General features: G+C 40.8%; 1 protein-coding gene across 6 annotated transcripts in view; it reads right to left on the bottom strand.

Annotated features, from left to right (window-relative positions):
• Positions 1 to 26,314, bottom strand: part of NUSAP1 (nucleolar and spindle associated protein 1) — a 33,195-nt gene extending 6,881 nt beyond the window's left edge. Inside the window, exons 1-8 of one of the 6 annotated variants that reach the window (XM_079909783.1) lie at positions 26,161 to 26,314; positions 19,396 to 19,464; positions 15,091 to 15,234; positions 13,917 to 14,073; positions 8,901 to 9,002; positions 7,692 to 7,801; positions 4,070 to 4,251; positions 1,893 to 2,050 (exon numbers count right to left, since the gene is read on the bottom strand). In XM_079909783.1, the coding sequence (XP_079765909.1) occupies positions 1,893 to 2,050; positions 4,070 to 4,251; positions 7,692 to 7,801; positions 8,901 to 9,002; positions 13,917 to 14,073; positions 15,091 to 15,234; positions 19,396 to 19,464; positions 26,161 to 26,253 (1,015 nt within the window). In that variant the 5' untranslated portion in view covers positions 26,254 to 26,314. The remainder of the gene's footprint in view (positions 1 to 1,892; positions 2,051 to 4,069; positions 4,252 to 7,691; positions 7,802 to 8,900; positions 9,003 to 13,916; positions 14,074 to 15,090; positions 15,235 to 19,395; positions 19,465 to 26,160) is intronic. The other 5 variants (XM_079909784.1, XM_079909785.1, XM_079909787.1 and 2 more) reach the window with 5 other exon arrangements.
• Between the last annotated feature and the right edge of the window lie 187 nt (positions 26,315 to 26,501).

Here is a 26,501-nt window from a genome sequence, read left to right as displayed (position 1 = left end):
CACAAACAGATATAAAGCCTGCAAGGAACCTAATCACATAGAAATAAAAAGATCCATGGCTCTGGTTGTTACTAATGAAGGCTGTTACCGAAGAATATGAATTTTTGTAATATAAAGTTAAAAATATACCAGGATGGTATAATTCGGTAAGCCACATTTTTGCTACAGTTGGGCAGCATATATCTGGCACATTTTGTAATCCCTTCCCCTCACAGGTTGCATTCAGGCCATCGTCAAATGTTGGCACTTGCCCATATATGTGAACAAGCAACTAGGATCTAGGACCACCTAGTGAAACAACCCAGAAAAGCACAGAACTCCTGTGCTGAAGACATTCCACTGTGTTGCTATCAAGTGTTGGCAGGGAGGGGAACAATGGGACTGTCCCACACTGCTGATGAGAATATAAACCAGTACAATTAAACCAGTAATGTAAGGGTCTGTCTACCCTACTATCCAGCAGCCCCAGTCCTACTCTCGAGAAACTGTGTACATGGACAGGAGACATGTTCCAGAATGGTCATAGCTACACTATACAAAATAACAAAAGTTGGAAATACCCATGGGGTCCATGAGCAGTAAAATGGATAAGTTGAAATATATCCATACAATTGAAAAACACGGTGAAAATGAACTTTAGCTCATTTATTAATATGATTCTTGAAACAGTGAATAAAGCAAATCACAAGAAAAAAATTAGTTTGATTTCATTTATATTAAATTCATATTTGATAACCAGGGAAAGAAAACTGTGCCATTCCGACTGGGCACACCCCTGAGTTACTTAGAGGAGAAAGCTCAGGATATGGCAAACATTTAGTTCCTGCCTCATGTCCTTATCTGTGAGTATTTGTGAGTCCTTTCTCAGTATTAGGCAGGTGGCTGCTGCTCAGTGACCCCTGCTCCATGTAAAATGACACAGTCACATCTTAGGCAAGTCCACTCTTCATTTTCTAGCCCTGCTCTCTGCCCAAGCCCCTTTCTTCCCCTATTACAGGATGATTTAGAATGTTATGTGGAATGTTTCCTTGCTGATAGAGAAACGATTAAGGGTGGGTAGGAATGAGAGAGGTCATCTAGAGGAAGAATCATAAATTTTCTGATCCCACCTCTGTACTCTCTCTTGAAATTTAGTTGTCAGTCCCACTATTCAATCTTTAATTTAGGTGTCAAAGGCATGAAAAAATCCTCAGTCTCCACACTGATTATTACCAACAATAATACTCTCTTCTTGTTTAAACTCTTGCTGGATTGCTCTAGTCTCAGGGAATCTGGCAGTCCTTCCTGTGTAATCAAGGCTCTTGCCTGACATTCAGTAGGACTCTTGAGAGAATTTTGATATACTCAGTTCTAATACAGGCCTTAACCTGTTGGTGATACTCTTTTAAACCTTCACACTGCTATTGCAGTGTTCTTTTGAAAACCACTTGGTCTTTGTAGGTGATGATTAAGTAGACCGTGTGTAGAAGATTATCTATATGGCTTATTCTGGCTTATACAATCTACTAGTAGTCAATAGTGTGGCATTTATTCCATGAACTCTGGGTCCTGTTAGTTTCAGAGTCTGGCAGAACCATTCAGAGGCTGTAACGAATACTGTAATCCCCCTCCTAATCCCTGAGAAGGGGCTGAATGTTCTTCATTCAGGACAGGATGGAGTCCTCTGGCAGATGTGTCAGGTTTTTTTGTCTGTGTCTCTGGCACTTCCCTTGCCAGTATAAATGAAAACTATGCTAGACAAATTTTTGCTTTTGATTCTATAGATAATGGAGAGGCTTTAAAGAAACAGACAATCATATTAGGAAGCTACATGGTTTAAAGATAAACCAGAACTTTGGGGGGTGGGAGGGAGGTTGTTTTGTTTTGTTCTGTTTTTTTTTTTTTTTTTTTACCAGCAGCAGATTCAGCCCTTGTGGTCTTTAACTTGTGTGTCTCGAGCACAGCCTGGCCTTTTGGGGTACTCCCAGATGTGGTCACATGTGCAGACTTTCTGGCTGGAGTCTTGGTCAGTGAACGCTTATGCTCATTATCTTTAGTAGCAGCTGAAAACCTAAATAGGACAGTGGAGTATAAGACATGAGTACTTGGGTCAAGCTTCTAAACAAAACCACCTACCCATCACCAAGCACTGAAAGGGCCTCAATAAATACTTGTTATACAAATGAACCTCTTTCACAGAATAGACATGTTCTTAAACAATGATGCTAGAGCAAATCATTTATCAACTTGTTATTTGTAAAATATGGTTTTATATTCTCTGCTCTCCCTGCCTTGGCCAAAGACAGTATAAGGCAGAGCTCAAAGGAGATGCCTATGTGCCTCAAGTTATAGTTTAGGAGGTATTTTAAAAAGCTCCCCTTCTTTCTCCTCCTCCTAGTGAGGGCAAGTCTGAGGGAACAGGAGATTGCTATGCCAAATGAGTGATGGGAGCATTTCTTCCATCTTCCTAGAAGAATGTCATTCATTTGAGTGGTACATAAGTCCTTCTCTACTCAGAGCAAGTTGCCATAAATGTTTTTCATTGATCCTCTGATGCAGAGTTTTTCTACATTTTAACATCTCTGAAATTAGAATGTGTTTTACAATTGGTAACACATCAAAGTTAGTCGGCAGTGCTTTTTCTTAGTGGTTCATAGAATAATGGTGAGTCTTCAGTGGATGGTATCTTAGATTCAATGAAAATCCAGTAATGACAGATATAAACACACATAGGGTTGTTGGTGGTGGGTTAACAGAAGGGAACTTCTGGACTTACAACTAAAGATTTGATGGTGATCCTGAATCAACATCTAAAATTATTACTCAAGACTCTCTACAACAGAGTTAAGAAAATTAGATGCGGTAGGAAAAGTGCTACTAATTCCAGGCTGTTCTGTACCCTGCATGAAGCAATGACTAGCCCCTGACCATGGTGTTCTTAACTATTAATAAATACAATCAGAACTGCCAAGTATAGGTACCTCATATTCCAGGCTAACTCAATAAGAATTCGAAATTCAAGGGCATTTTTCAGTTTTTAAAAACTATGTCAGATAATTGCACGTGTTGGGGAAGTGTTACCATGCACCAGTTCTGTTAGATGCCGCAAACGCCCTTAAAAAAGGAGAGAATCAAATTTCGGTATTAAGAGAAAGGAGCCTGAAGATCTTCATCTGTGGGGACAGTCACAGTTGAGGGCTCACCTGATGTCAGGAAAGGCACAAGCAAAGAAAACAGGGATCAGCGAGCATGAGATGGCTATGCTACTGCAGTACCCAGTAGGTTACAATGTTCATAGTTTAGGATGAGTCAATTCTTTAGCTCACTACATTGGGAGATTAGGAATTTAGCTTCAACTTTAGATTTATGTCAACGGAAAAATTTCTATGTACACATCTTTGCAGACATACATTAAATTAATAAGGTAAAATATCCATATAGATCTTATTTTCTATCTTTACTTATGAATCAAATGTGAGCTTAGGGGGACTTCCCTGGTGGCACAGTGGTTAAGAATCCGCCTGCCAATGCAGGGGACACGGGTTCGAGCCCTGGTCCGGGAAGATCCCACATGCCACAGAGCAACTAAGCCCGTGCGCCACAGCTACTAAGGCTGTGCAATGGGGCCCACGAGCCACAACTGTTGAGCCTGTGTGCCACAACTACGGAAGCCCATGCACCTAAAGCCTGTGCTCCGCAACAATAGAAGCCACTGCAACGAGAAGCCTGCGCACCACAAGGAAGAGTAGCCCCCGCTTGCCGCAACTAGAGAAAGCCCGGGGGCAGCAATGAAGACCCAATGCAGCCAAAAAATAAATAAATTAAAAAACCAACACAAAACGAATAAAAAGGTAGTGTTTTAAAAAAAAAAAACACGCGAGCTTAGGGAAGGTGGACAAAACAAGAAAACACAAATTTAAGGGAAAAAAAGTAACATAAATAAAACCAGTTTGCTGATCTTTCTCTCTATTCCGATCCTTTCTCCTTTTTCATCAACACTAAAATATTTGTTGTAGTCCACCTGAAATGTATTAGAAGCAGTAAAGCTTTGAGCTCTCGCCCTTGGTTCCATTTTGGAGCTCTTCTTTACCTGACGTTCATCTTAGCTGCTGAGAGCACGGAGCGCTTGGCCAGCCCCTTCACACACGAGGTGCTACGGCCTGCGTGAGGCCGGCCTTGTGAGCCCCGTTGGCTGGCGGGGGTACGAGCCACAGAGAGTCTTTCTCGGGGAGGAACTGGAGTTGCCACCACTCCCTTAGTGCCGGGCTGCTTCTGAAGAAAGGGAAACACACCACATTAAAGCTGGCCTCTGAGACAGTATTGTCTGGGCAAAGTGCAAGAGAGTGCCCCCATTTATCCCGTTTCATCGCCACTTTTAACCCTGTCATCCTTCCTTCCCCACTACCTCACCCTACCCTACCTGCCTGGCAGGCTGAGCAGTTCCCTGCACCTGTGTTGCTATGGTGACTCTGATTTAAGAGAAACTTCTGGTTGTGCTGAGTAACGTGTTACAGAAAGCCTTTCCCAGCTACCAAGTCCCCAGGTATTTTCTAACTAGAGAAAGCAGGTGGCTAAACAGTCCCCCATGGCCAGAAAGGGAGGATAAATCGGTTCTCTTGGAAAGATGGTTCCTTTGAGAGCATGATATGCAGTTTATTAAATACAAACTCAAAGAGAAACCTACTATGTAAAAAGCTTATGGAATCTACAAATAATTCCTCCCCTACCCACCCCTGGCTCTCCAATAGCTTTTTAAAGTTCTTTTTAAAAAACCTAAAGAAAAGAAAGAAGGGAGGAAGGGAAATGCTCTCTTTGAAATGGCAGGGAAGGGTTCCACTTATGTTATCTTTTTCTAGATACTGTCAAAGCACAAAGAATGATTGAATGTTTTACTATCATTAGTCTAAGCTCTGTTGCAAGCAGAAGAAATCTAACTTCACTGACAGCAGAGATAGGACTATTAAAATTGACAATGTAAAGCCAAAAGACATAAAAATTCTGATTCTATCCTATGAAATAATACAAGAAACTAGAGAATTATGTTAACTTCTCATTTCAACATACGAGCAGAAGAGAGTCTCATGTTGTGAGACAAATTTAAAACCAAAGTATTTGGTAAATACATATGTTTACTATAAGCTGAAAACTCAGGTTAGATGTATTAAGTATGCTGTTATATTTAACCACACCTTTTATGCCTTCTTCTGTCTTTCCCCTAAAATTCCCACTTTCCAGTATACCTGGTGATAGAATCACCAACTCTATACCTTTGCTTGAGCAACTTATGTTTAAATGATTCTACTCGCACTGAATACCAATCTTTCTGACTTTTCAGGTAGAATATTATGCCGCAGACTCTAGTAGTACAAATTTATTTTGTTTGCAGTGTATCTAATCAATTCCTTCCTTTCTTTTAGCAAAAAAAATCCTGTTTTAACAAAGCAAAGAGCTCAATCATACCATACATAAAAATTAAAATGTGGGTTAAGGAGTAACATAGGGAAAAATAATAAAAGCAGTAAAAATAAATATAAGAGCATATTTTTATGATCTTGGGACAGGGAGAGCAAGACAAAACCCTCAGTTTTAGAAGGAAAAGCTGGATAGTTGGATAAAACAATAAAACCTTCCACAAGGTAAGACACTGTTAAGACAAACTGTGGGAAAGTATTTAGAACATATAATACATAATATATGTCATTAATATAGATAAGTGGCTCACAAATCAGCAAAAATTAAGAAAAAGCAAATTCACAGCAAAATCATCAATGAACACATATAAATATTTGTAACATAAACATGTAACATGTAATGATCAGAGAAATGCAAATTCAATTGGGATTTTGTCATATACTGTCAAAGATCAAAAAATTTGATCATTCCTACTGTTAGCAAAGTAAACAGGCAACTCAGGGCACAAGGTTTCAGATCATTGCAGAGGGGAGCCATTTGGCAACTAACTCAATCAGGTTTCCATCCTGTAATCATGAAAGGAGAGATTGGTCACAGCCAGAATGATTCTCTCTAGATCTCTGCTCATTTCTTATTGTCCATCACTCTCCAAATGACCAATCCCCAAACAAGTCAACCGTCAAGAAATCCATATTAGCTATGGTGAAGTCACTGTAATTGTTTTTTATTCTCTAGTCTCCAAACAGATCATACCAAATAACCCATTTGATTAGCCAATTCCTTAAACAGTGGCGCTGGGGTGGGATTTTAGAACTCATTCAGATGGGGCTATCAACTAAAAAACAACATAAGCTACTCATTTATTCAACACATCTTCAAGGCTACAATCAAGTTTGTGGTTGAAGCAGTTGTTCTGCCCTTAACTTTTACCTGGAAATTAATTCATCCATATTATGTAGTACAGAAAGCTTGACTTTCAATCAAGTACTTAAGTAGGCTCAGCTTCATGGTAAGGAGAACGAGTGGCCCTCCTTACAGGCATATTTGCAGCTAGCTCATGCCTATGCAGAAAAAGAAGCTGTCTACTTTCTGTAAAGCATCAGCAGGACACCCTCCCCCGCTCCTCCGGGATGGGCCTCTTGTCCCAATACTCAGCTGTGAATGTTGTGATACTTAGCCCTTGCTAATAGTTAAGAGTCTTCTTATGGACATACTGAATAGCTCTTCCCTGGATTGTCCACCCATGTTGTTAGATCACTATGAAGGAATGGAGATGTTTAATGCCAAGACTGTTCGCTAGAAGGTTGTTAACAGTGTCTTCAACTGTGGTAACAGTGGTTTTATAAATGTTCAAATGAACATTTATTATCCAAGAGTAAGCTTCTAAGAACCGTATGTTTTTTGTTTTTAATTATTTAGAACTTATTACCCAGTGCATTTCTGCATTGGCACTGATATCAGAAAACTCAAAACTCAACTGAGTGACTGATATATTAGTCACTGTACCTGTTAACAGTGCTCATTTTCTGCCCCTTTTAAACCAGATTTATACTGTTTTGTGTTGTGTGTAATACCACAAACTGCCTCAAATTCTTTGAGAAATAGGCAGGTTATTATGTATTATTAAATTCAAAAATGTTTCCCATCCATCTTTGTGGCACCCCTTTAACACCAGATACCATGTAAGACAGGAACATCAACTTCCTAGGATGTTATTTACTCACTACTATGCTGCTAACTCAGCCTCAGGGTTGACTTTACCTTCTCTTACTCGAAGCTGCTTGAGTCCAGCAGGACCTGGCCTGAAGGCCCCCCACCCAGGGAGCTCAGTTATGACAGGAAGCCTTTAAATTAGCAACTGCTAGTCACTCATTTTCCCTTTAGGTCAGAGACAGGGAGAGATGGCTTCAGCCATATATCAGTCCTTCCCCAACAAAAGTGATAGGCACAGTGTCTGAATGTGGAAAACAGAACAACTTATTGCTACTTTGGAGTTCTTCCTTTTTTTTTCCTTTTTTTACTGTTTACTTTAAAAAAATTTTTTTACAAATTTTTAAAAAATGTTTTATTTTTTTAACTTTATTTTTTACAGAATTCTTTTTCATAGTGAAGATTCACTGCTTTATCTGGAGGGTTTTGAAAATTCTCAAAAACAAATTTAAAATAATAAAAATACATTAGACTCAAATCCATTCCACTAGTAGAATAATAGCTAATTGTATTAACCATTGTATATACACAGTATCAACATTAAAAACAAACAGCTTAGTGGCATTAAGAACATAATTTTATCAGCATACCTTCAGTTCATTAAATGAATTGTGTTCTTCAAAATGTTTCTTTTTTCTCTCAACATATTGATCAATGGACTCCATTTCCTTAAAACGAGCCTCATGAAGCTTCTTAAAATCTAGAATATTTCCCCAAATATGACAATTAACAAGACAAAATCCATTTATTCACCTTCCCTATGTTTTTCTGTTAACACTTATTCTTGTCTTGGCATCCCTGACATTCAACTTCAGCATCATCTTTGCTAAAATTTTAATTTCAAAACATTTAGGTTTTAAAAATCAGGGGCAAAGCATATTCACCTTATAAACTACGAACACTGCCCATCTCTCCGTTGTCCATTTCACTGCTGACTAACATCTTCGTTTAGTCCAGAGGATAAGAAAAGACTAACAGATTTGTCCTCTCCCCTCACCAATTAATTAATGGCCTTTACTTAATCATAAATTTGACATTTAATAATGCTAAGAAAGCTCTATGCAAAGGATTGGCAAACTTTCTGTAAACGGGCAGACAGTAAATATTTTAGGCTTGGCAGTCACATACACTGTGGTCTCTGTCTCATATTCTTTCTTATATACAACCTTTTACAAATGTAAAGGGCTATAAGAAACCATTCTTAGCTCAAGGGCTATAAGACAGGCCAAGATGGGCAATAGTTTGCTGACTCCTGCTCTGTACTATTCTAACTAATTATATTCTTATTAAGTATAATTGTTAGAATTTCTCAAATATGCTAAGCAGCATTTTAAGTACTCTAAATATATAGCACAGTCAACATTCTATGTGCCAGGCAATAGAGAAAGAGAATTACATGTCCAGAAATGGAGTCCCTTAGACTTATTACTAAAAATAATGTTTTTACAAGGTAGACATTGTGCCAAGTATTTGATACACATTAATTCTCAGATATTTCATGAATACTTGCTACAGCCTAGCTGCCTTGCTAGGTAATCAGAAGTGGAAAACTGTCTTAATTAATCCATATATTAACCTGATGAAATAGGTAGTTTAATTATTCCCACTTTAAACTGAGGACGTGGGTTTACTGGGGATAAATAAGTTTCCCAAGGTCTCACAGGCAGAAAATGGGGGAACGAGGGCGCAAACCCCAATGCCAGTGTCTGAGCCTTCGGCTGTCACAGTGCACTGCCTCGCCAGCGTCAGCCTGAAGGGGGCCAACCACCATTTTATGTTTCTTTGTGTGCAAAACTTACTTGGAGTAGTGCTTGCAGTTCTTTTATTTTTTCTGGGTTTGGAAAACCCATCTGTGTAGAGAGACTTCTTTCTTTCTGAAGGTATCTTTGGACCTTCATTACCTGAATCCAAGGATACAGAACTAATGAAAGATTTCCAAAAATTATTCCCATTAAGAAATGTAAGTTAACGTGGAGCATATTCATGTGATAGGCCTCTGCCAAGGTACGGGAGAGACGGCACAAGGAGCACAAAGCGTTAGTTACAGCATCACCACAATTTTAGCTCATATTTCAAGTAGACAGAAATTTTATGCTTCTTGTATAGATGTTTTTAAATTTCTGTATGTTTATAAAACTCTTTTCCAGAACTTTTGCTATGAACATGTCTAGTTGTTTTAACAAGGATGATAAAAGTCACACAATCCCACCAGCCTAAGAAACACTATTATCATTTTGGCTATTATTATATTTATTGTATTTTCTCAGGTCCTTTGCTTCTATACTTGTTTTGCTTTTGTTCTTTAAATCCAGTGAAAGCCATCATGTATATAAGGGTTGCTATTTCCCCCTACTTATCTCCCACATTCTAGTATCTTTTTCAGCTTAAGGCAATCTACTAAAAACTGTGCAAGTGGGTTTTCAAGAAATGCTACTTATAAAGTCACTCATCCTTAAGGTTTCCCAATGCATCCATAAAACAAGGCAAAAGAATGACTGGATAGAGCAGAGGGGTTATAGGGCTTTTGCTTGGACCTTGGCCATGAAATAGGATATTTAAGGAGTCACAGTCATTCCTCACAAGATACTTATTACAAATGGAAATATAATAACTATTACAAAGGAGCAACCTAGCAGACACCACCATAACCAGGTGATGCAAGTTGACAAGACTAGTCATAGGACAAACCAACATCTGAGTCCTCTGGGGTGCTGAATGAGGAGGACACAGCCCTAGTTTGCGGGATTCCTGCCAATAGTGCATGATCTGAATCTAACCATCAGCAACATTAGACAAACCAAGTCAGAGGACCCAAGAAACTGTATTTAAAAAAGGTCAATGCGCTAGAAGACAAAGGCAGGCTGCGGAACTGTTCCAGATTAAAGTAGCTTAAAGAGACATGGCAGGACTTCCCTGGTGGTGCAGTGGTTAAGAATCTGCCTGACAATGCAGGAGACACGGGTTCAAGCCCTGGTCAGGGAAGATCCCACATGCCGCAGAGCAACTAAGCCCATGTGCCACAACTACTGAGCCTGCGCTCTAGAGCCCGTGAGCCACAACTACTGAGCCCATGTGCCACAACTACTGAAGCCCATGCGCCTAGAGCCTGTGCTCAACGAGAAGCAACCACAATGAGAAGCCTGTGCACGGCAACAAAGAGTAGCCCGTGCTCGCCGCAACTAGAGAAAGCCCGTGCGCAGCAACGAAGACCCCACGCAGCCCAAAATTAAAAAATGTATAAATAAATAAATTTATTCAAAAAAAAGAGAGACATGGCAATGAAATGCAAAGGATGAGTCGAGATTTGCCTTTGTTTTAAGGGACATTGCTGGGATGAAATCTAGATAAGGTCTGTCTACAGGTTAGTTAGCAGGTCTCACACTTTCTAGCCTCAGGATCCCTTTGTACTCTCAAAAGTTACTGAGGACCCCAAAGAATTTTTGTTCATGTACATTATATCAATATGTGCCATATTAGATATTAAAACTTAAGACATTAAAAAATAATTGATTCACTAAAAATATACCCACTATACGTTAACATAAATAATTTATGAAAAATGGCTAAAATTTCTAAATCAAAATAGTGAGTAGAGCGTTTTTTGTTTTTGTTTTACAATTTCTTTAACATCTGACAATAAAAGGCAGCTGGATTCTCTTTTCTTCTGTATACATATGTTGTGATATATTGTTTTGATTGAATATATGAAAACGAATTTTGTCATATACAGCTATGTGGTTGAAAGTGAAGAGTATTTTAATAGCCTTTTCAGATAATTGTGGATATTCTTCTTTGATACTATACCAAACCTTGACAAGTGGTTGTTTCTCAGAGGTTAGTTGTAATGCGGAATAAGAAGAAGCCCTATCAGTGAACTTTCTGCTCTCTGTACATTTGTGAGAAAAAGTCCTGATGTTTTAAGAAACACAAATATTTAGGGGTAAAGGGGAACATAACTGAAACACTCTCAAACAGTTCAGGAAAAAAATGTATATAACACATATACGTACGTAGATATGTATATAAATATAAATAGAGAGGAGGATAAAGCAAATACGTCAAAATATTAACATTTGAGAAATCTAGGTGAACGATATATAGGAGCTCTTGGTACTATTCTTACAACTTTAAGTCTGGAATTATGTCAAAGTTTAAAAAATTCCTCTCACCAGAAACTGCATGATCAGATTTTTCTCCTTCAAACTGCCTGTGTGCTTCATTGGGCAAACCTGACTTAAAGGGTCCACCCTCATTTTTCCCATGCCTTCAAAACTGGGTCCTAGAAGTAAGTCTTCTTGACAACAAGATTGGTGGAATAATAGATATTTTAAATTCCACCCCCACTTCTGACCCTGTCTTATTTCTTTACATTCCCCTTGTCTCAGGATTTCAAAATGGGTTTATGAGGCATATGCATCAAAATTACCTGGGGTACTTATTAAATCTGCAGAATTCCAGGCTCACGTCAGACCTACAAATCAGAACATCTACCTTCTTTAACTTTCTAGATTTAGTAAGACATTCAAAATTCTGGGGTAACTGGGAGGGCTCAGCATTAGAAATTCTGCATTTAACTGCTTGGTGGACATGAGTGGATCATCTTCTCTCCCAATCCCCTCAGGCAAGCCTCAGGTCCCAGATAGATGTGCTGGGGGAAATGAACACTGAAACACTGTTGCAACTGGCAGTCTTCCCGAGGGATGAAATCAGAAAGCACCAAGTCCTGTTAGGCATAGGGGAACTGAAGTTTTCTGGCCTTATTGAAACAAATTTTTAGTTGAGAAAGTTTAGGGAAGAGGTTTTTAGGAGGTTAGAGACTAAGTAAAATATACATTTATCATAATAAAATGGCCACCCCCCTGGGAAGGTAGACTCTGCAGATCCTTTTTTTTGCGGTACGCAGGCCTCTCACTGTTGTGGCCTCTCCTGTTGCGGAGCACAGGCTCCAGGGCCATGGCTCACCGGCCTAGCCGCTCTGCGGCATGTGGGATCTTCCCAGACTGGGGCATGAACCCGTGTCCCCTGCATCGGCAGGCGGACTCTCAACCACTGCGCCACCAGGGAAGCCTGCAGATCCTTTTTAACTGTCCTACTTGAAGGGGCTAACAGGTCTTTGTACCTGTCTCTGGAGCCGGCCAGAAGGAGCTAATTGGCAGAATGAGCCAGGCTCTCTCCTCATCCTGCCTTAAGATCAACTGCCTTAAACTTTCCAGATACCACTCATATTCTGCTTTCTACACGGTTATTAAAGGTGACCTGATGGGGCTTCCCTGGTGGCGCAGTGGTTGAGAGTCCGCCTGCCGATGCAGGGGACACGGGTTCGTGCCCCGGTCCGGGAAGATCTCACATGTCGCGGAGTGTCTGGGCCCGTGAGCCGTGGCCGCTGAGCCTGCGGGTCCAGAGCCTGTGCTCCGCAACGGGAGAGGCCGCAACAGTGAGAGGCCCACATACCGCAAAAAAAAAAAAAAAAAAAAAAAAAAAAAAGGTGACCTGATGGCCTACTGTATTTGGTTCTAACTTTTGCTTTCATTGCTGAACCCTTAGAAGTTCTACATAATGGTGTTACGGGTTGAACTATTTCCCCAAAAGAGATATGATGAATGAAGTCTTAACCTCTAATAATTGTGATCTGACCTTATTTGGAAAGGGTCTTTGTAGACATAATCAACTTAAACCAAGGTCATTAGGATGGACCTAATCCAATATAACTGGTGTCCTTTTAAGAAAACGATGTAAAGAAAAAGACACACAGGAACTTCCCTGGTGGTCCAGTGGTTAAGAATCCGCCTTCTAATGCAGGGGACTCGGGTTTGATCCCTGCTCAGGGAACTAAGTTCCCATATGCCATGGGGCAACTAAGCCTGAGTGCTGCAACTACTGAGCCCATGAGCTCTAGAGCACGCATACCACAACTAGAGAGCCCGTGTGCCACAACTAGAGAGCCCACGTGCCACAACTAGAGAGAAGCCCACGCACTGCAACAAAGATCCCACGTGCCCCAACTAAGACTGGACACAGCCAAATAAATAAATAAATAGGGACTTCCCTGGTGGTGAAGTGGTTAAGAATCTACCTGCCAATGCAGGGGACACGGGTTCGAGCCCTGGTCTGGGAAGATTCCACATGCTGCAGAGCAACTAAGCCTGTGCACCACAACTACTGAGCCTCCGCTCTAGAACCCACGAGCCACAACTACTGAGCCCACATGCCAGAACAACTGAGGCCCACGGGCCTAGAGCCATGCTCCACAGCAAGAGAAGCCACTGTAATGAGAAGCACGCACACCCCAAGGAAGAGTAGCCCCCGCTCGCCGCAACAAAGACCCAACGCAGCCATAAATAAATGAATGAATGAATGAATATTAAAAAAAAAAGAAAGAAAGAAAAAGACACACAGAGAGACTGCCACATGATGAGGAGGCAGAGATTTAGCTGCAAGCCCAGGTCTACAGCCACCACCGAAGGTACAAAGGGGCCAGGAAAGATTCTCCCCAGAATCTTGGAGGAAGATGGCCCTACTGACACCCTGATTTTAGACTCCAGCCTCCAGAACTGTGAGAGAATAAATTTGTGTTTTTTGGTTTTTTTTTTTGGCCACACCGCGCGGCTTTCAGGATTTTAGTTCCCTGACCAGGTACTGAACTCGTGTCCCAGCAGTGAAAGCGCCAAGTCCTAACCACTGGACTGCCAGGGAATTCCCAAATTTCTGTTGTTTTAAGTTGCCCAGTTTATGGCACTTTGCTATGGCAGTCCTAGGAAATTAATGCACATGGTTACCCTAGCAATTTTGGATTTTTAAAAAGTTACTTGGCATACCATTTATTCCACTTTTTCCTGAGGGCACTGCATTCTCATCTTGACTCTTGTTTGGTAGAGAAGGAGCTTCTACAATAGTTCTGAGAGCCTGGTTTTCATGCTTTTCTTGATTCTGGAATTCAGTAGGATCACATACTTTTATCTCTGAATGATCCTGCTACAGATTTTAAAAGAAAATAAATGATTTCAATAACAAATAAGAAGGAATCACACTTGAAAATTGCTAAGAGTAGATCTGAAAAGTTCTCATCACAAGAAAAAAACTGTAACTACGTGAGGTGTTAACTAGACTTATTGTATATATATTGTGAAATGATCGCCACAAATATTGAATCATTACATTGTACACCTGAAACTGATAGGATGTTACATGTGAATTATATCTCAATTTAAAAACGTATCATTAAAAACATTGCTTATATTCAGACATAAAGAAAGAAAAAAGTAATCACTGCCTCCCAAAGATAGGTACCAAATTGAGGAGGAAAATGAATTGGAGAAAGAAAAGTAGGAAACCAAGATTTTTGAGTGGCAGATTTGGTTCTCTGCCTCACCAAATGTCATGAGAACATGCATCTGGGAATAGTAGAGACTAGGGACCACTGGAAGGCATACAACCTCTAGGAGAGCAGAGGTTGCTCTCCTAGGGAGGAGAAACTAACTAGACAAGCTAGTGACTAAGGGACTACACAAGGCTAGAAAATAAAAATTAGGACCATCTTGTAAAAGTTACATTTGAATGAAAGGATAATAAAATCAGAGTCCTCTCAGAGCAAGTGGGAGAAGCCCCCGGAATCACGTGACCACACTGTTCAAAGACTAAGCTCAGCTGATCACCAGGCCCGGGACAAGATAGGAAGGAGGAAAAAAAAAAATCATATTTGATGTTGGTATCTCTTTCCTTCTTACTTACTACACCTCACTTAAGAAAACACTCAATGAATGTTCATATTATTCAGCAAACATTTAATTTGTGCTTAATACTTACTAAGTGCTTTCCGAGTGCCAGTGCCCGGGGTGTGATGAGGCCAGACTCAGGTTTGCGCTTTCATGGAGCTCACAGCAGTGTTTGCCACCACCCGATATCATAAGGGAATTAAGAGAAGGCTCCCTAATAATATACCAGTTTGGGCACAGGTGGTAGCTTATTTTTAGTTTGCACATTTCTATTCACCTGGGAGTCAGGGCTCCTGTAGACAGTCCTGCGCCTTCTCCTTGTTTTGGTGACATGGCCCACTGGCTCCCTCTCAGCTTGCTCCTGGCTGCTGAGCTGTACCTCAATCTCATCACAAGAAGATGCAGAAGTTTGAATTTCATCCTGAAAAAGAGAGACATTAATCTGCCATGTCCAATGTATAGAGTTACAATGCTCAGGAAGAATCAGAATTTAAACTGAATAAAAAATATGTATTACATATGCAAGAGATAATTTTAAAACCCTCCAGCACTAAATTATAGGCAAGGACAAGAATGATAGAGTATTCAGAAAGAAACACTTAACAACCCAAGCTAAAAAACTAGGCTTGCAAAGCATTCAAAGGTATTTTAGGGCTTCCCTGGTGGCGCAGTGGTTGAGAGTCCGCCTGCCAATGCAGGGCACGCGGGTTCGTGCCCCGGTCTGGGAAGATCCCACATGCCGCGGAGCGGCTGGGCCCGTGAGCCACGGCCGCTGAGCCTGCGTGTCCGGAGCCTGTGCTCCATGATGGGAGAGGGCACAGCGGTGAGAGGCCTGCGTACCACAAAAAAAAAAAAAAAAAAAAAAAAAAAAAGGTATTTTAGTGTGTGTAAATAAGCCAATTATTTTTTTGGGGGGGGGGCCACACCACATGGTTTGTGGGATCTTAGTTCCCTTAACAGGTATTGAACCCAGGCCCATGGCAGTGAAAGTGCCAGGGAATTCCCACAAATTATTAAAAGTATGTTAATTTACTGAATATACACTATATGCTAGACAGTATGCTATAACTAATAACAATTACAGCTAATATCATAACTGCACTGGGCTAAGTATTCTCATGGATTATCTCATTTATTCCTCAAAGCCTATGAGACAAGCATTAACATTATCTGCAGTTCACAGGTAGGGAAACTGAGGCTTAGAGAGCCCAAAGTAACTTGTTAAAGGTCAACATAAGGGAGTAAGGGAAGAAGGGCATGTGCATTATCATAAACTAGAAGAGCTTTGTCATTAAAACAGCATGGCACAGGTACCAGAATGTCCTGAACAGAACTGCTTCCAGAAGAAATCATCGTATGACAATGGTTGCACCTCACATTAGTGGGGGATGGTCGGATTCATTATTCAACACATGATGCAGAGAAAACATTGACTATGTTTTTGGTGAGGGGGTGGGCAATGAAAGATGATCATTTTCTCACACCAAAATGAAATCTGGATGGATTAAAGATTTAAATGTAAAATATGAAACTATAAAAGCTCTAGGGAAAAATAGGTGAATTATATCCTCATCGAGTGTGAGGAAGGCATTAAGCATGTTATCCTACCTAGAGACGATAAAGGAGAGGCTTGATTTGTTTTTGGTGTTTTTGTAGCTTTTTAAACGTAAATTCTAATTTTTTGAAATAAACTAATACATACATATAGTTAAAATAATAAAATACTAAAGAGAGTATAATGAAAAGTAAGTCATTCTCTGCCCTACCCTTCGTATTTCTAGGGTTTGATGTTAAGTGGTTACTTACATATCACTAATGATCTGCTGATGGGATATTCATTTGTATTTTCAATAACTATTTTCAGTGCCTCATGTACTAAGATTTACTTCATTTGTACCACTCTCATCTCCCCATCTTCTTCCTAATAGACTTATACCACTTACTCTATTACCTTTGCAGCTTTAAACATTCTTAAACCTTTATTTCTTGTTCCATGACTGCAGACACATATCCTGTAAACTGCAGATATTAGCATCCTTATACTTTTCTTCAGCTCCTGTCCTTATCTCAACTTCTGTCATCTATTCTTTAAGTTGTTAACATTTATAGCTTGTTATGTAACCTTAATTGAATCGTCTGTGTAGCTTGATTCCAGGAGTTGATAATTCAATAGGTTATTGTAAGACATTTTTCAAGGCTTTCATTTGTTTTCTGTATCATGTTTCCTTTAGGGTCATCTTCTTCCTTACAGAGAAACCTTCCAGCATTTTAGACGGTAGTAGACAACTGGTACTCTGCACATGGAAGTAGGGAATAAGAGGGCTTTGCATCCTGACTTTTCAGTCCATTTCAGTATGGTGACTGGACCCTACCCTCTGAGAGTTAATTTAGTTGCCTGGGATTTGGTGAGGCCTAAATATCAGTGTTTTTAAAAAGCTCCACAAATGATTCTCCCACACATCCTGGGTTGAGAACCACAATATAAAATAAATGTTCTGGTTGTAAAAGAATAAGGAGGCTTAAAAAATGGAAGGTTTTTAGACGGAGGTGAAATATTACAGAAGAATAATAGTTCTAAGTGATCTAAGATCCAAAGGTATACCCAAAGAAGGGGATGGCTAATGAAGAGTGGAAAAGAAAGTCACAGGACTTAAGGAACAGGGAGGCAAGGGTAAGTAAGGGACATCCAGGTGGACCTTTGAATTCACCCAAAGTAAGGTCAGGACAGGAGATGATGAGCCAGGCAATGAGACAGTGAACACTGGAAAGCAACAAGGAAGTCAACAGATGAGAGATGAGAATTGGTGAGCCTGAACTCAAAGGAGCAGGGATATTTACGTGAGGGTAGAAAGACGCTATCTGAATCCTACTTTCCAACTCCCTGGATAGTCATGAAGAAGAAGAGAGGAAAAAGAAACTGTTCTCATTACAGAAGTGTAATCCTCAGGTTACACATATTGCTGGAATATAGACACACTTTAAAAGTACTTATTGCCCCCTTACCCCCATTAACACAGTACAGAAAAGGTTCTATAACTGGTTTAGAAACCTATTAACATGACTCCCAGAGATGTCTTGTTTTAACCCAACACACCTTAACCAGGGTATGTTAGTTTGGGAGGCCAGCAGTGATCAGGTAGCATATGTTCATTCCTGAACGCACCATGATGTAACTGTAAAGACTTGTATAAGCCCAAGACTGAAGTGGCACAGCTGGTTCTGAGAGTCCCCAGCACACAGTCAGACTAACCTACATACAGAGCTGCTCCAACTCATATAGTTAAGGCTAATCTACAGAGGGAGAAGAAGGCATCCAGAAGGTCATGCTCCTTAGATGTGACCCACACCTGTGCACTTCCCTAGGTGATGATTTGGAGGTCTGGAAGCTTACCCATCTGTCTGTCCTTGGTAATATTACTGATCTCTTTGCCATGTATTTGGACTGTGCTGACTCCTGCAGCTTTAGATAAACTATGTCAGTTCTTTCCACCAACCTAAGCTCACTATTGACAGATTCACCACTTAGGAATTCTATAGCTGACCAAATTTTGATTATCATCCTGCTCTTGTGAAAGTTTTTCAAAATGGAATGGCTCGTGAGATGCTGAATTTGAAACATGATAGATCATTTTAAATTTAGCCCATCAATTACCATCCAAAGTAAAATCCTGATTTTAGATGGCACTACGATATGTATCCTTAACCATGAAAAACTTTTTAATTAATTAAAATATCTATATTGATTTAGTTGATATAGAAACTTAAAGGAATCCAAAATCAATTTTGTCTATTTTATATTAATTAAACCTGGAATCAAAAAGAATTTTGAACATTTAAAGTTTTTAAATGTTTATAACCTAGAATACAGAGAATTACAGAGTCTATAAAGACAGAGGGAAGGAATTCAGATGCTCAGTTCATGTTTATATTTACCTTCATTTCAAGATATATAATGAAAAAAAAAAAATAAAAGATATATAATGGATGCCCTCCGAAGCCCAGTTCCTTAAGGCCTTTCAACATTTTCCTGTATTTCAAGTTAAGAATGAAGCATTCATTGATCATTTAGGTGTTGAGCCTTGTCAGAACTCTTTGGGGTGGGTCTGAAGCAGCCATGACAACTGTTCCCTCCCATCAGCAGTGGTTTAGTTTCCCACAAGTCACTTCCACAGTCCCTACTTCATGTGATTCTCACAACCCTCAATTCAGCAGAAAATATGTTATTTCCATTTCAAAGACCAGGAAACTAAGAATAAATGATTTGAGTTTTCCAAGGTCACACATACAAAAAAGACAGAGCTGCTACTTAACTGGGTTTTTCTGACTTCAAATCCAGTTCCCTCCCTATTCACACCATTTGGCATACATGTGGCAACTAGTAATTAATCTTTGCCTTTGTATGAGAACATCTTATTCAATAGATTACAGAGGCAGCTTTGTCATTTATAAGAATTATGAAAGGATTTACAATTACCAATGACAATCTCTTTGGTAACAGCATGTCTTAAGTCATCACCAACTGTGTTTATCATTTATTAACTGATTGTTTTGCTATTTAATAGGTGATGAAAATGTTACTTACCTGATTCTCATTTTCTTTTCTAGCTTCATTTTTAAGGTGGGCTTTTAAGGCTCTTAACAACTTGTCTGCCTGCAGAAAAGTTTAAAGACCTTATCAGTAGAGCCAAAAATCAAATAAGCACAAAAGATTCATTGAACATTTTCTCCTGTTCTTGTACTCATCAAATGTCATCCGGGCAGGCTGGGAGTAGGGTAACCAAGATAGAAGGGGTCCCTGTCCGCACAGATTTCACGGCAGAAGCCAGAGAGGAAAGTGGCAATTACAGCACAGTGGGGTAAATGCCCACGTGAGGAAGCTCAGGTGTCGTGTGAGAACACAGGTGGGCTGGGCCACCAAAGCCTGGACCGCTAGGGTAGACTTCCGTAGGTAAGTGGACATGCCAGTCCTAAGACAAAGATGTGAGGTCACTAACTGCTGAGGCTGAAGGACAAATAGGAGAGAGTGGGACATAGGGAAAAGGGTAAAGAAATAGCATGGGAAGGTAAGAATGTGTGGAGTTTGAAGAAGTAAAGGTTAGTGTGGGCTGAAGCAGGGAGCTGTTGGAGGGGATGGTGAGAGAGAATGTTGGGAAAGTGGGCCTGATCCTGCTAGGCCTACTAAGCCTCTAAAGAGTATGAACTTTACCCTCGGGGCAAAGGCAGTCTGCAGAGTTTGCAGCAGGGCAGTGGGTGACCAGTTTTGCATTACTCAGGATGATTACTCTGGCTGTATAATGTGCAGAATGCATTTGGTGAGGGCAAGATGGAAGACAGGGCAAGGGCCAGGAGGCTGTTGTAGGAAGCCAGAGACGACTTCGGCCTGAGCTAGAATGGGACTGAGGCCACATGGATGAATTAAAAACTTTCCTAGGAAGTAGAATCAGTGTGAATCTGAGGGTTGAGGAACAGGGAAATTTATCATGCCTAGGTTTCTGGCTTGGGCAGCTGGTGAAGCACGTGTGGAGGCGTGGGGGATCCTAAGATGGGGAAGGCCAAAGGCGCCGCCTTAGGAGGATGGCTACAGGTCCCCGGGGGAAGGGAACTCCTAGCTCCTCCTTCCACCACAGAACTGCCCTTTCCGTTCTTTCCTGAAAGAATACTAATGTGATGGGTTATGTTTTCCTGTGCTTTCAAAGCTCAAGCACATGGCTGGGTTCTCATTCCCTCCTCTTCCACCAGCCATACAGTTGAGAGCCAGAGAGTTTCTTCTCAAGGGGGGCCCAGCCACCAGGCTCGTCTCTTCTCTGCTCCTACCATTTACCATCAGCCATGTGTTCAGGTGAGAATGGCAGAGATCCCGATTTGGTTTGGGCTTCAGGGCACAGGAGATGCTGTGCTCAGGCTGTGAGTTTTACCAGAACACGCTGCATCAAGATATCAGGCACCACACCGGCTAGTAGTAATAAAGGAGAGACCTATTTTCTACTTGCTGTTGTTTCTTGAACCTCTCTTCGGGTCTTCTCTGGGAAGTGAGTGATTGGCAGGGCAGAATTTAGGCATTCTTGGTTCTTCTTTTTTTCTCCCTCAATCACTTTACAGAGGTATGACTGACATACAAACAGTTGTTGATATTTAATACATATAAATTGATATGCTGGGAGATCAATATACACTTGTGAACCCGTCATCACTGCCTTAAATGTATCACCTCCAAGTTTCCTACTGCCCGCTTTAGATTTTTTTTTGGTGGTAAGAGCCTTTAACATAAGACCTAACCTCTTAGCAAATTTTAAAGTATTGTTAATCATAGGCTCTATGTTGTACAGATTTCTAGAACATCTTAAAATGCCATGAAAACCTCAAATATGCAACAGTGATGAAATGAAGGGCCTGTAGCAGAGCCAGGTGAGGGCATACAGCAGGACGAATGATGGGGGGTGATGTTTGGGGGAGCTGAGCTGGAGGTGCCGATGTTAGCATCAGCACATTTTCATGCACTACCTCAACAACCTGTTCCAGGCACTGGAGAGACAGTGGTGAGCAAAACAGACAAGGTCTCTGCCCTCCAGGAACCTCTAAAGGTAGGCTACTGGGGAAACACCCTATTAACCAAGTAAGCAAAAATAAATGGTATGACATTAGGTGCTAGGAAGCAAAAACAAAACTGGAGGCTCAGGGTAGAGGCAGGGGAGGACAACCTGCGTTAGGATGGTCAGGAAAGGCCTCTCAGAGTCGGTGACTTTTGAGCTGAGATGTGAATGAGGCAGTAGGTGAAGATGCAGGGGAAGAGCATTCCCAGCAGAGGGAACACAAAGCCCAGAGATGGGCTAGTGAATTTGAAGGACAGAGAGAAGCCAGTGTGGGGGGCACAGTGAACACTGGGGTGAGTGGAGGGCAGGGAGACCAAAGAGGTGACCTGGGTCAAGAAGAGGGTTACCGGACACAGCACGCAGTGTAGATTTCTTCCTTCTAACTAAAATTTTATTATAAAATTGTCGAGTCTATAGAAAAGTCAAAATAGTCTAGTAAACACTGATACTCCTCACGTAGATTCAGCAACCCTTAATATCGTCTCATATTTGCTTTCTTTCTCATTCATATGTATTTCTTGCCAAGCTGGTTGAAAATAAGTTCCAGACATCATGATACTTTACCACTAAATACATCAGCCACATCTCCTAAAAATAAGGGGATATTTTCCTACATAACCTCTAATGCATTACCTAGGAAAAGTAGTAATTTTCTAATGTCCTTTGATACATAGCCTAAAATCAAATTTCCTCAATTGTCTCCAGTTTTAGCTTAAAAAAATTTTTTTTCCCTCCAAATCAGGATCAACCCAAGATTCTCACATTACATTTGGAGAAGTTTGGATTTTATTTTAGGTGTGAGGAAAATTTGACAAGAACTGAGCAGAAAAATGACATATTCTAAGTTTCAACTATCACCCAACTACCAAGAGAATACTATTTTAAGGCAAGAGTAGAGGCAGGGAGACCAGCAGACAGCCTGAAGCAGTGGTCAAGAAAGGAGGGTGTCATGGCCCAGGTTTACAGCACTGGAGATGGCACAGAGGCCAGATTTCAGGTGTATTGATACTTGGGAGGAAGAGCTCACCAGGATGGATGGGTGTGGGCAGTGAAGGGAGGAATCAATCATTTACCGACACAGGGAATAGATCTTCATTGTTTTGACCTGATCATGCTGTTTACGATGCACTTAATTGCACAAGTCAGCAGATGAGAGGTCTTACTGAAGGTTTGGATTTGGGCGTCATTAGTTCCAGGTGAATCTAAAGTTCTGAGAATGAATAAGATCACCAAGGGAGAAGCACAATTAGAGAAAAGAAGGCCCAAGAGAGAACCCTGGGATACGCCACATTTAGAGATTTAGCAGAGGAAGAACTAGCAAAGGAGACTGGAAAGAAGTGCTAGCAAGGCAGGAGAAAACCAAATATCAAAGAAGTCTAGAAAAGGAAGTGGTCTGAGCAGAAGGGAGGGTTCAATCATGCCAAATGCTGCTGATGGGCAGGTGAAGACAGATAGAGATGGACCACAAGCTTTGCAAGGTGCAGGGCATGGTGGCCTCAAAAACATCAATTTCAGTAGAAAAGAACAGAGAAATTGGGCAGTAGATAAAAGACGTGGGTCAGGAGAGGGGTTTTGTTTCTTTTTTAAAAGATGGATGACATTAAGATTTGATTGGGCGCATTATGGAAATGAGCCAGCAGAGTGAGGGAAACTGATGGAGCGGAGAGGAATAACTGCAGGAGTGTAGCCTCAGAGCGGGGAATGGGATCTCCAGCACAAACAGCAAGGCTGCCCTTAGGCGCAGCCTTTTACCATAACATATAACAGGTGGAAGGCAAAGGATATGGGGACAGGTGGGTCTGGTAATGCAAAGATGAGGTAATTCTCAGTTTAATTGCATCTATGTTTCTATGATCTATGAGGCAAAGTCATCAAGTGATGGAAGGGCGCCAATCTAAGGTGAGAAGATACGAAATAACAGTCCTCAATAATGGGAAAATTAATGACTACCAAGGAAGTGTAGGAGAATCAAATAAATCATAAATTAAATTTATGGTCACATTTAAATTAAGTTCAGTCAATAAAGTTAGGGGATTTTCTCCAGCCAGGGTCAGATGGTTAGTACAGGCAAGGATTAAGCACATAGCTTGTTTAATCAGGTGTGGAGTTTTGCCAGGTGAGGGAAGGGAGCTGCAAGAAGGTAGAAATAGTGGTAGTTTTATAATTGAAGCTTGCAAGAGTGAGAAAAGGACCCTGGCCGTACAATAAATCTTAGTAACTGACTCCTTCATTTTGCCTTACCATTAAGAGTAGTGTCTCACTATTATATATAGAATGGATAAACAACAAGGTCCTACTGTATAGCACAGGGAACTATGTTCAGTATCCTATGATAAACTATAATGGAAAAGAATATGAAAAAGAATATATATATGTATAACTGAGTCACTTTGCTATACAGCAGAAATTAACACAACATTGTAAATCATCTATACTTCAATAAAATTTTTTTAAAAAAGAGTAGTGTCTCAAAAGAAAGTTAATATTTTCTCTTCTAAATTTATTTTGAATTTTGTCATACTGGTGAAATTTACTTAAATCTTATTCTGTTAAGTTTTTTAAAAAATCAAGTCTTGATAATTTCTTAGAACAATTTATTCAATTTTTTTGCTATGCACTTAGAATTTTAAAAAGGCAATTGATTTAACGAGCTCTTAAGCTGTACCAACTGTAACTTAAAACATTTTAATTATGGAAGATTTCAAATGTGTACAATGACCCCCCATGTATCTATCACCCAGTTTCAACAGTTATCAACATTGTGCTCTTCTTACTTCATCTAGTTCCCCCTCTTTTTCCTGGAGTATTTTATAGCAGATCCCAGGCATCATAACATTCTACCTGTAAATATTTGGCTAAGAGGTAAGGACTTTAAAAAAAAAAAAAGCATAACCACAATACCACCATCATATGCAACAAAATTAACAATAGCTTAATATAATTTAATACCTAGTCCAAGTTTAATTTTCTCCCATCATCTCAAAGGTGTCTTTTTGTAGTTGGTTATTAGAATGCCTGGTATAGTCAAATTTGTCTGGGAAAGAACACCTCTAACAGATATTTGTTGACACCTACTATGCATCAGATGCTGTATGCTAGGCAAGCAATGAGGTCTGTAGTGACACAAAATACTGTACTATACCACTTATATGAAAACAGGTGATTAAATGGCTACCCCAATCAGGTTCCTCAAGAGACAATGATAGGTGGGACTTTCAGAAGAAGATCGAAGTTGCAACAGTTCTTCAGAGATCTAAAAGGTTGTGGGGCCTTCATGTTAGACAGAGCGCCGAACTCAAGTAGGAAACCTCCATAGTAACTCTTCACAAAGGAGTTACCCTCTGGTGTATTGTTCCAGTGCTCCCAAGAAGCGGTTGTAAATAGTAGCTCTGAATAAGTATCCAACGCCTCCCAAATAAAATGTACTGCACTTAGTGCTGTAAAGACTTCCAAGGTGGATGGATGAGATCCCTGTTCAAGGAACTTAACGTTTAGTAGAGAACGTATCTACACAAATAACCACAGTGCCAGGTGGACGCCTGCAAGTACTCAGAAAAAGTACTTGAAATTATACTGCCTTAAAGGCGCAGAGGGTTCCTAGGATCACTCGGGTGGTGGATCTGTGACCAAGGGAATGAAGAGGAGGGGACGAGGTGCCAGGTCAGTGATGACATTTCAGTTGGACTGTGATGAGTAATTGGAAATTATTCATGCAGATAAAGAAGAGGGAGAGAGAAGGGGATTTGAGGCCAAAGGATTAAAATTAGCAAAGGCAGAAAGATGGACAAAGGTGCCAAGTGTTAAGGCACCAGGACAGTCTGGATGCTGCACTGGATAAAAGATTCCAGCCAGATTGCAAAAAAAAATTTAAGAGGTTTAAACCAAGGAATTAAGATTTTGTTTATGAAGTATTGAGGAGCCGTTAAATACTATAGCTCAGAAATCTCTCCAAAGATAGCCCTTTATCATTCAGCCCCAACAGGTGCATGGGCCCTGATTATTTTGTTTAAACCACTTAAAAACATCTGTGAGGACTGATTTAGGTATTCACTCCGTGTAAATACCACAGCTTGCAGAACAAAACTCCAGGGTACACGTTAATATGATGTGGGAAAATAAAATATAGAGAACCCCAATCCTAAACTGAACCCTTGCATTTTCCCCCAAACGTTTTTAAGTCTCAAAGACCTCACCGGTTTTGAATAGAACACTACCACAATAGTGATCAATAGAGGAATGATCCGACTAAATCAGGGCTGAGTTGTAAAAACTTATCCACGGGGGAGGTCCCCTAAAAGTCATCCTTTCTTCCAGGTCCCCCATTTAAGTAGCAGATTTGGAGCGCTGTTACAATTTACAGAAATGTTAGCTGTTTGGAGTTTTCCAAAAGCCAAGGCAATTATTTCCGCGACTGCCTAACAATTAATCGGCATTTAGATGCAGCATTCCTTTAGCTCTCTGGGCCTGCGTTTCCTAACTGATGTCCTGGTATAACTGAGTACTTCCAATAAAACGAAACCAAACAAACCCTTTTGGAGTCGGTGTCTTTGTGAGTCCCCAGGAAAGTCAGCCTCAACATAAGGTGAAAACTATGGCTCCCTCTCGGTTTTGCAGAGTTAGTGGGACCCTTCGGTGAACCAAATCTACCGCCCCAGGGCCGGGACAGCAGCCTCAGCCTTTGGAATTCCCGCTCGGTCCCCTCCCACCGCGTCTCGTAGAGGCCGCTCGTCCTACCCCACCCGCCACTTGCCTCGTACCCTCAGGTTAGCCCGGAGGCCCAGACTCTTGGCCAAGTTCTGCAGGTCACTGTACTTGAAGGAGTCCAGCTCCTCCAGGGAGGGGACGGTCATGGCGAACTGCAATCCAGGAGACCACGCAGAGGATCGGTCCTCCACTCCCAAAAACGCCGTTCAAAACTCTTGCGCCGCTCTAAGCGTTGACCAAACAGAACGTTACAGAGTTTAAATTGAGAAAGCTGCACTTCCATTGGTTAAAAATGCCTCAAAGGCGGGGTCTCCTGGTGTTGACCAATAGAAAGGCTGACTTCCCCTCCACCAGACGCACGTTCTTCACCCTCCCTCACCAACACGAAGGCGCC

Source organism: Stenella coeruleoalba (assembly GCF_951394435.1).
Source record: "Stenella coeruleoalba genome assembly, chromosome: 2".
NCBI lineage: Eukaryota > Metazoa > Chordata > Mammalia > Artiodactyla > Delphinidae > Stenella > Stenella coeruleoalba.
The sequence above is the reverse complement of the archived record's forward strand: the minus strand, read 5'-3'. Positions and strand labels throughout refer to the sequence as shown.